At 39.9% G+C, this 11169-nt stretch overlaps 1 protein-coding gene across 1 annotated transcript in view; it reads right to left on the reverse strand.

Annotated features, from left to right (window-relative positions):
• The window catches only part of TMTC1 (transmembrane and tetratricopeptide repeat containing 1), a 260798-nt gene that overhangs the window by 234714 nt on the left and 14915 nt on the right, over nucleotides 1–11169 (reverse strand). Inside the window, exon 2 of the mRNA XM_023514731.1 lies at nucleotides 8815–8992. Within this exon, the coding sequence (XP_023370499.1) occupies nucleotides 8815–8992 (178 nt within the window). The remainder of the gene's footprint in view (nucleotides 1–8814; nucleotides 8993–11169) is intronic.

Here is an 11169-nt window from a genome sequence, read left to right on the forward strand (position 1 = left end):
TAACAGTATAACATATAGTTGCCAATACCTAGAATGAAGATACTGAATGTTTCAACACCAGGTAATGATAAATGTTTGAGATGATGGATATGCTAATAACCCTGATCCAATCACTACATAATGTATGTGTCAAAACATCACTATGTATCCCATGAATAGGTGAAATTATTATTTGGCAATTAAAAATATAAAAAACATTAAATAGTTTAAAAGCCAGTTAATGAATATGTAGGGAGTAGTGTAATTGGAAAACAAACATTTTGCTTCTCTTTTTGTTGGTTTGTTTGAGACAGAGTCTCACTTTCTTGCCCCCAGTATGCTGTGGCATCGTAGCTCACAGCAACCTCAAATTCTTGGGCTCAAGCGATCCTCCTGCCTCAGCCTCCCGAGGAACTCGGACTACAGGCACCTGCCACAACACCTGGTCTTTAGATACGGGGTCTCGCTGTAGCTCAGGCTGACCTCAAACTTGTGAGCTCAAGCAATCTACCTGCCTCAGCCTCCCAGAGTGCTAGGATTACAGGCGTGAGTCACTAGGCCCGGCTGACCATTTTAGTTTCAAAACAGTGAAGGCTAGGATGAGCAGGAAACCTTGAAAATATGAATAGATGCTAAAGCTAGTGCATAAACACTTCTGAGGTGCAAAGTATTGGCATGGCTTCAGTGTCTCTTCACCAATTACTCATTAACTGGAAAAAATAAAAATAATTACACCGTGGAAAAATGCATTATGTTGCACTACATCTGGACTGGGAAATCAAAAATAAAATCACTATTCCTGAGAAGGACATTATCATTTATACAGTATTCTAGCCAGGTACACATAATCTGAATATAACCATGAGAAAACACATTCTATGAAATTGTACAAATAAATATATTATACTAATAAACTACAATTTTATATCAAATTTTATAACATTAAAATTGTATCACATATGAATTTATTCTGATTTATATTACATCATGATTCTCAATTATATTACAACTCATTATTATTGATTATAATAGATATCATTTACATGGGTATATTTACATACATAAGTATATATTACATATTATATGCACGCTATATTTAAATTTTTAATGACTTATATATTCTGTATTTACATGAAGTATTATTACCTATAATATACTTACATTTTTCATTATACATTATTTTTATATAATATACTATGCCTATAAATCATGTTATATATGATAAATTGTATAACACATAAAATATATATTTATATGATAATTATATGTCCTATAACATTACATATTGCCAACATGATATATTAATGCCATTTTATATTATATACATTCTAACATAAATTCTAAATCCTCTAAAAATCTAGGTGTTATAGAAAGACAATCCTGGTAACTATTTCAAACCAAGGAGACTAAACAACAGTAAAGACAAATAGAAAACTAAATTAATAAGGGGCACGGATTAAGCCACCTAATGTCAAATGCTTTAGAAAACAAGTAATATTTTTACATATTGAATGTGCAAAATGTTAAAAATTAGTAAATCTGGAGACTACAGAGACATTCTTTACATGTTTTAAAGTTTGAAATTATTTCAAAAAACTGTGTTACTTCAGAAGAGGACTAAAATCCAAGAGGGGCAGGAGACAGGTGGCACTTTACAAATATGATTTCGTTACATAAGATGTATGTACACTTTTCTTAATTTTTTAAAATTCAAGCAATAAAATTGCCAAAGAAAGAATGGCCTACACTAAAAAGAAATGCTTCCAAAAAAGCTCATATCAGAGCTGGCTGAGGAGAAGTCACTGACGAGAGAAGGAGCAGGGCTGACATTTCAGGCACAGAAACAGAACCACCCAAGTCGCAGAGGACCTGAGGTCCACAGTATGATGGAGAATCAAGGACTCACAGGAGGAAATAATTTCCTGGAACACATAACGATAAACATCCTCAGATAACAAGCGCACTCTGCAGTCATGAATGAAAGGCAGCGGGTGAGTCTGGAGTTGGACCATCCTGGGTCTGAATGTGGATTTCTCCAGTCACGTGATACTAGATTGTACTATCTTTAACTTCTCAGAGTTGGTTTGATCTTTAAGATGACTGCACACCCCCCGCCTCATGTGACTGTTATGATTGGTGAGGTGACATATACAGTGTATGGTGCTGGGGCCCTTCTTTCTCCCTTTTCCTTTCAGAAAAAGGGGCTGGAACTCTTAACACTGCAATAGGTTTTCCTGTATGCTGTCTCAGTTGAAGTTTGTTCATAATGGAATATGTCTATTGGTTAAAAATCTACATAAAAAGTAATTCAATCATATGTATGCATTGGGATTGACAGCAAGTCCCACGTTGAGAAAAAATCTAGCCCAACCTAAACCTGGGCATGGCCAACGAGTAGCACTGGGTACAGAGCTGAAAGACATTATATAATGTAGCTGCTTGGACCACACACTGTTCACTGATGCATTAATCTATAAGGAGCGTGGGTGCCAAATCAGTTAGACTACTTCTCACGGTGAGAGGAAGGCAGTGACAGTGTGGTGTCTCCACAGTGTCAAGGCCTGGCTCTGACTCATAGTCTATAAAGCAACACTTGTGGACGTGTCACCTGCAAAGCTCAGATCTGCTCAGTCTACACCACGGCCTCCTTGAGTATTCAGCTCAGCATCACCCGCAAGGCCTCCTGAAGGTTAAAGGGAGAGCCCAGCTCGCCAGCAACAAAGTCTTGGGATCAGGCCAAGTGTCTGAGCCCAGAGCGGCAATCATCACGGCACAACTGATGTGGTCAACAGCAAGACTTGCAAGCTGTTACTGGGTGTAGCAAGTTGGAATGAGACGAATCACAAGCCGGGCGAGCTTAACTAATGTGCTAAAGGCATCCTGCAGCCTTGCTTCTCACATGGCAGCCAGTTTGGAAGCAGCAGCAGCAGAGTGTGCCAGCTGGATTTGCCCAGATATAAAGAATGTAGTGTCCTTCGGAGAAAAAGCTCAGAGACGGTGTTGAAATGCTAGTGCTAATGCTGACAGGCTCTCTTGCCAGTCCAAACTGCTAAGCATGCCCTGAACACCTACTCTATACTCCTATTAATCTGGGGTCTTCAGGGCAACAGGTTAGATACCTAAAAACAGGTGCCTGTCATCAACTACCATATGTCGAGACCAGCCATTCATTGTGATTCAATTAGTCAAAATCACCATGTTCAGTAATTGTGTGTTTGATTTCAGTTAAACATTTTCCAAGTGCCTCTTCTTTGCCAGGTACCATGCCAGCTGGAGGGATAGGATCAGCCTCAAGGAGGTTACCACCTGCTGGGGAACCAAAAGAGGGTTCTCAACAAATACACGTACAGGGAATCTGCATGCATCATAAGAGGAGAAACCATTACCAAGAGAAAGTTGAAAAAATTAACTTCAACTGGAGGATCCCAGAAGGCTGGGGGAAGGGCTGGCCTCGTAAGCTGAGACGTACAGGATAGACAAGGAGTATTCCAGGAAACTCAAGATGGGGAAATGTGAGGCCTAGGCCCAAAAGAGAGCAAAAATGTGTTCCAGGTAAAAGAGTATTTTTGGAAAGGGAGGTATAAAGTGATGAAGAACGTGCAGTAAATTAAGAGGGGAGGAGCAATGGGAAGCAGAAACGGTCTGTGAAGGGGGAGCCAGTTGACTTGATTCTACGACAACATGGCGCAAGTGTAGGCTGCTGGAAAGTACAAAAGCAATCGGTCAGTTCATGGTAAGTGAGAATACGTGCAGATGGACGGCTTGGATGTCAGCCTCAAGCTGCAGATTTCCACCACCAAGGTGATGATTGCAACCTGGGAACTGCAGCCTCTAACCAATATTCAAACACCGGAAAAACATCAGTGAACATAATTGGATAGGCTTCAAATAATGTAACATCCAGATCTCCTAGCATGGTTAACAGAATCACATGTGGAAATTGCCAATTAGGACTCAATTTGCTGTCAAAACCTGCTATTTTTTTTGGAATACGACTCACAGAATTTGTACAAAGTGTACTATAAGGCTTTTAATGTTTATTTTATCAGCAAGATTGAGTTCCATGCATGTCAGACAGGGCCGGGAACACACATAACACATGGCAACAGGCTACAAGCCAGACCGATTAGATCATGACCAATTTTCTCCTGCATTTTCCTGTCCCAGTTCTGGGAATGTGGACTTTAACCTTCAACTCCTCGTGTCCATGTCTCTCCTGCTCTTGCTTTTGGCTTGAGGTAAGTACATCCCTTCTAATCTATTGCATCTCTATGACGATTAAGTTTAATTCCCATAAAAGAATTTACAATAACTTCCCCCACTTCCCAGTTTCATTACTGATTTTTCTCATGATTCAGAATTTAGTAAAACATACAAACTTCCCAGAAAATATACTGTCGGGAAACTCTTCCACTAATCTCAAGGGCTTGCAGGAAGAGAGTCTAGTCTACCTTAATTATTGCTATGCCCCTGCACTGAGTGTATGACAGTAATTGCATTACAGCTACTCAAATATTTATTGTAAGATTGAGTAAATAAATGAATTTCTCCCTATTTACTTAAATTGGAAATAATTCTGCTCCCTGCTACAGTTCTTGTTTTATTACAACAGAGTGCTTTCTTATGTATCTATTTAGGAGTTATATTCTGTGCTTCCTTAATGAGCTTGTGAACAAACTGTGGGTTCCAGCCCTGCTGTTCACCCACATATTCTCCTGGCACCTAAAAGAATACTCCACACCAAGTAACATACATAGATTCCACAACTCTGAAGTCAACCAAGGATTGGAAACACTGTATTGAAAAAGTAAATAACAATACAACAAAAAATTCAAAAAAAAAACTATATAGTATAACAACCATTTGTAAATGCTCTAACAATAGTGTTTACCTTGTATTAGGTGTTCTAAGTAATCTATAGATGATTTCAAGCCCCGGAGTATAAAAGTAGGCGATATGTGAATACCACACCATTTTACTTAAGGAACTTGAGCATCCTCAGATTTAGGTATTTTCAGAGGTCCTGGAATCAATCCCTTGGGGACCCCAAGGAATGACTGTATTCACTATTTGTTGATTACACAATTAATTAAGTGAATCCTATCAGCACATTTATACTTAATCATATCAGCATATTTAAATTAAACCCCACCCCACAAATTTAAATTTTCCACCGTCCCTGAGATAACTTACCCCCATTTTTGCTCTTCCTTAACCAAGGGGGAGCTACTTACCAGTAACGTCCTCTGCCACCACACCAAGGTCTTTCTTTTTTAAATAATTCACTACTCTATCATTCTTGAAAGGACATCTTTCCTTCCATTTCTCCGTCCTCCCCCTTAGAAACCTGAATTGAAAGTGTAAGTAAATCAAAGTCTCTCCATTCTACGTCATGGTGTAAATGGTGTGCGGGGCAGATTCCTTTCCCTCCCCTTTAAACGTAGCTCATGTTCTTGTGACTATGAATACCTTCCCTGATATCTTCCTGTAAATAAATGTCCAGGCCTCGAGACTCCCTCAGCCCTTTAATTATGCTACTGTGGATTTTTTTTTTTTTAATGAGTACGAAAGCTTGTTGAAACCTTCCCTTAAAGGTGATTTTTTAAATAGATTTTTATTTTTTCTTAGAATCCAATCTAAACTCTACCTGTTATCCTCATACTGTCCAAATTGCCTTGTTTCATGCATTCCTCTGCAACCACTGAATCACACTGTTACTGCCCTACTCGTGTGTTCTTCCCTGTGATAACTGTCCCCAAGACACTCGAAGAACAGTTTTCTATCTGTACTTAAAGAATGACTTGTCAGAAATATAGTACCGTCTGTGGTCTCAGATTAAAACATTCCCCTGGCCCAGTATCACTGATTCTACAGGACTAGGAATAGTAGTCCCTGATTATTTTTCTTTCATGCTGTGTCCAAAAAGACTACGAAAAACGTAAGTAGCTCTCTCATCTTTTTAAGTTCATAGCTAAAATTTTTCATCATAACTTTAAATACCTGAAAGGCTCTAACTTTCCACACGCACTGTAAATACTGACATTTTCAATAAGGTTATAACATGACTGTTTTAAATGTTTGGTAACGTGAAGCTCACCACCTTCCATGTACACAAATACAGTGTAACAACTTACAAACTAAATCAAAAGGCTACTATTTAGTTAGAGATTTCAAGTTCCTAAGGAGGAGGACAGGGGAGTGTAAAAAGAGATATACTTTCTAAAAGATATGGTGATTTTTTTTTTAAAGAACTTGATAGGTGGGAGAGGGAGTTAATGGGAAGTGTCTCCCCTTTGTTAAAAGCACAAAAATAATAACAAAAATTATTATCCTTTGAATGTTACACATTTTATACCCTTCATCTCTAAATTCAGACTTCCATTCTATTTTCCTCTCAGCATGTTTCTTAATATATTACATAGTTATGCTTCAAAATATTCTATCATACATCTTCCTGTAGTAAAAATACATATGCGATTAAATTGATTGGTTAAATTTCTTGAGACCATAAGCCTCTAAGTGTTAAATTGTTAATTCTGTATTGCAATTCCAGTTAATTCACAATTGTTCTATATACCATAAATGAAATAGAAAAAAATAATTATCATTAACTATAAAAATTCACCTTTTAATAAAAGAGGTGTGGCAGGGTTTTTTTCAGTAAGTTCGGTTATCTGTGGCCGAATCTGACTTTTTGTTGGGTGATAGTTCTATTCCTAGCTTTCATCTTTACAGGTTGTTCACATGCAAGGGTGGGGAACCTGCTGTCTCAAGGCCACACGTGGCCACTCGACTCAATCCAGACTGCACAGAACAAGTCCTTTATCAAAAGGATTTATTCTGTGAAACAGCCAAAAGGCCTAAGGACCTGGAAGGCCAAAGGTTCCCCATCCAAGTTTGAGCTTCAAAGTAACTAGCAAACATCACATCATGATCTATCCCCTTGCACAAGGTTTAATGCTCTACCAGCTGACAAGTCAATCAAGCACTCCTTTAATATGGTCAAAAGTAAAGAATGTAAAACACTCATCATTAGAGTTGTATGTTGTTAGAGTCATAAACTTCCACAGTTCCTTAGAAGCACAGCCAAAAGGCTTCACCCCAAGACTTACCAAGGGACTGTCACTTATACCTCATGCACTGCCACTTCAAGGCACCTTGTTCAGTCCAAAATACTCAGCAAGAGTTGGGAAAATTCCATTTAACAATGGAATTGTTTTATGAAGCAATTTTTCTCCTGCTTGTACATCACTCTTAAATCTAAATACATGTTTGTCAACACTTACACAAGGTACAGAATTCTAGGAATGGAAAATGTCATACAGCCCAACTGGCAAACCACTCCTCTCATCATCAACCCAGTAAGTCACATCAAACGTCTGTGTCGGTTCAAATAAACACTGTATGACGTATCCCCAGGACAACTATCTCCCTTCTGAAGTGAGAACAGCAGCACAAGCCACCACACCCCAATTCTACTGCCATGTTGCCTTCCCCACAGAAACGTGCCCATGACAGGAAAAGATACGAAGCCCCACTCTGGGTTGACGACGCCTTCACTGAGGGACGCCTTGCTGACCCCAACATGTCACACTGTTCCTCTGTAAGGCGCCTCGGAGGTCTGTACACCCAACGCCCAGGAAGCTTCTGATACATGGGAGGTGTCAGTTCTTTTCATGAAAATGAGGGAAGAGCAACTGAGAAATGGAAAAGGAGACAGAGAAGCCAGGGGACACCTTTACCGCAGGCGACCTCAGCCCAGCAACTTCAGGAAAGTATCCAGAGAGACGCGAGCTAGAGCCCTAGGACAGATTCTTTTAAAACTGTGGTGCCTGTTGTACCCCTTTGACAGTCCTGTTCTACCCCTAGCAACACACACAAAATGAACCAGCTATGCTCACTAAGACGTGGAACAAGAAAGTCTAAAAAGGCCATGTCACCCACTGGATTGATAAGTAAACATTTTAAAGAGGGCCACAGATCCAAACTACCAATAGTTTCTAAATAAGTTTCTTGTCACCCACTAAGTAAGTAGACTTATTATACAACTTGGGAAACAAGGTGTCAGGCTCCTAAGTCTGAAGAATCTCAGTCTAACTTTTCATGGTCCTCTCCCAGCAGTGAAAGTTCTGTCCCACAGACATTATAAACGTAAAGCAGAGGAAGAAAAGGTACAATAAAAACGGAGAAAAAGAATGATGACTCAGCATGCCTCGTATCTCAAAACAGTCCTTGCTGGTTCATATATTAGAACTTAATTGACTTAATTTTTTTGCAAATGAAAAACTATAGCCATTCATTACCACCTATAATAATAATAATAGCAATTATTTAGAAAAGTGTTTAATGAGGTGCCTGTAGCTCAGTGGTTAGGACGCCGGCCACATGCTCCAGCGCCCTAACCAGGGCTGGTGGGTTCAAACCCAGCCAGGCCTGCTAAACAAAAACAAAAACAAACAAACAAAAATAGCCAGGCATTGTGGCAGACACCTATAGTCCCAGCTACTTGGACGCTGAGGCAAGAGAATCACTTGAGCCCAAGAGTTGGAGGTTGCTGTGAGCTATGACACCACAGCCCTCTACAGAGGGTGACAAAGTGAAACTTTGTCTCAAAAAAAGAAAACAGAAAAGTGGTTAAATCCAGGAGGTACAATAAAGCCAATCCAAAGATTCTAAAAGAAAAGTTGTTAAAGAGAATGATTTATATATAACGATTAACAATGTTGTAGAACTTGGAATTCACATGATTCTGAAAGGAAAAAAGAAAAAGACAACCAGTTTAACACACCCACATCTATGTAGGCTGGTTCTCTCACTGAGTTCGAGTCTACTCACCGCCTCAGTGTGAACAGGGTGCACAGCAAAAAGTAACGCCGCGACAAGAGCCAGGCCGCGGTTCCTGAAGACGGTCTTATCACAGGTGTACATGAGCACGAGGCTGACCAGGCAGTGCAGAATCACATTCACCGCATGGAAGTAGAATGGGTCCGTGCCAGTCAAAAATATATTCAGCCTGTAAAAACAAACAAAAAAGAAAGAAAAGCAAAAGCTGCATTAGCTGCCAACACAGCATAGGCACAGGGGAAGCCGTGGGAATCTACCATTTTAACAAGCTAAGCTATCAATTAATTATTTGTTTTTTCTTTTTGCAATTTTTGGCCGGAGCCGGGTCTGAACCCTCCACCTCTGGTATATGGGGCCAGCACCCTGCCCCTTTGAGCCACAGGCGCCACCCAATCCAATTAATTATTTTTACATGATTCCCAACTTCAGGTCATTTTTTATATTTGAGTATATGTCACTTTGTGCTATCTCAGAATTGTCCCATCTGCAGAAATCAGTGCATGCACGATACAATATTTTTTCAGAAAACTTTGTTCTCACAGAGAAGGCAAGTACACAGGTGCTCCATCTGTTTTCCTCTCACTGGGCAGCTAATTCAAACACCCTCCAACACACACACACACACACACACACACACACACACGATATTCCTGCTTTCACCTCCAGCTCTTCCTAAGCAGCTGAGTGTTCAAAGGCAAGTCAGATGTACTACAGGTCAGAGCCACAGCCAGCGGAGATGATCAGAAACCATGAGACTGTGATTGTAGTCACAGTTGGAACAAACCAGGCATGAACATGTTCTTTCACCCATGCTGCCACCAGAAACCAAGTTTCCAGATTATGCATCTGGGAGCATCATCTCATTACCAGCCCACCAGGGGATCTTCAGAGCACCTACGTGCTTATCACTAGCTGCAGCTGAAATAAAAAAAGATGAGCCAAAGCATAATGTTTCAGATTTTGTATCAAATGTTTTGTAGCATAAATTGCCACAGATCTTAGAACCTGATTTCTAAGACTCTGGCAAAGAAACTAAAAGAACCACAAAGAGAAGGGAAATCAATTGTTCAACATCTTACAAAATATTTTCATGAGACAGAAATACACATCAGTGAGACTTCTGGAGGTTGCCTTAAATTCAGCAACAGGACATTATGTCCCTAACTGAGTCTGCACGGGTTAGAGAAAAAACATACTTGTGCAAGGTCTGGTTGTTTGGGGGAACATATATGGCCAATAGTGGTCTACACTCCAGTCCCTTTTACCAAAACAGCAATCCCAGCTCTTTATTCTCTCGCCCTTGGTCTGCTTCTCTTTTAGAAACAATTCCTCTTTGCCAAAACAAATAAGAACAGAAAAGCCAACTTTAGAGATGACATATGCATATCCCGAAGAATTGACGCAATGCAAGCATAACCTACAGAACTTTAAACATCTCAAGCATGAATCCAAATGTCACTGTTATTAGGAGGTTCCATTTCCACTCCCACTGAAGTCATCACAGGCCTACCTATGCCTAGAAAAATGAATTGTTGTGTCAGATCCAACTTCAAGGCTCTGATGCAGGATTTGCCCCAGCTGTGTGTCTATGCTCACCTCGAAGCTCACCTCAGCGTCCTCAATACAGCAGCCTGGTGGGAAATCACCCTTCCAGAGGGAATTAAGAAAGGAACAACAAAGAGGGGAACTGGCAGGTGCAACTAGATGTTTACATTCTTGTGTAAGAGGCCCCACGTGGTAACAGAGCTGCTGAACTCAGAAAGCTCTGGATGGCAGAGCTGTTAAGAAGGGCAAGACCAAATCCTGACCCTGGATCCTTGGAGAATTTGCATGCAGCTCCCCAAGAGCCCAGCCCCCTGAGGCTAGTTGTACATGTTTTCCACTTCATCAAGCTGAGGCTTCCAGACCAACAAGCCACTCATTTAAAATTCACTCACAGCAGCGAGGATGATGAAAGAAAACAGGCGATCTCACAACTGATGGGTGGGTGTCCAAGCTGGAGGGTCTCTAGGCTGATAAAACATGTATATAACATACAACATATAACATATAACAAAGGCTTTAAAAGGTACATTGCTTTTGACCAAAAATTCCACATCTAGGATTTTTCATAAGGAAATAACCACAAAAATGTACAAAGGTTTTATATATAGATATACAAGAATGCATTTCACGGTGTTAATCATTAAACTGTCAATAGAATGACATTTAATAGGCCTTAAATGTCTTTCTACTGACAATTTAATAAGCCAAATCCTTGATGTACTGGACTACTTCCACGGATACTGATATTTAGGTCATAAATTTGGATAAATAATCGCATCATTTTTAAAAAGAAACAAAATA

This window comes from Otolemur garnettii, unplaced genomic scaffold, assembly GCF_000181295.1.
Source record: "Otolemur garnettii isolate 467f Iridium unplaced genomic scaffold, OtoGar3 scaffold00057, whole genome shotgun sequence".
Classification (NCBI taxonomy): Eukaryota; Metazoa; Chordata; class Mammalia; order Primates; family Galagidae; genus Otolemur; species Otolemur garnettii.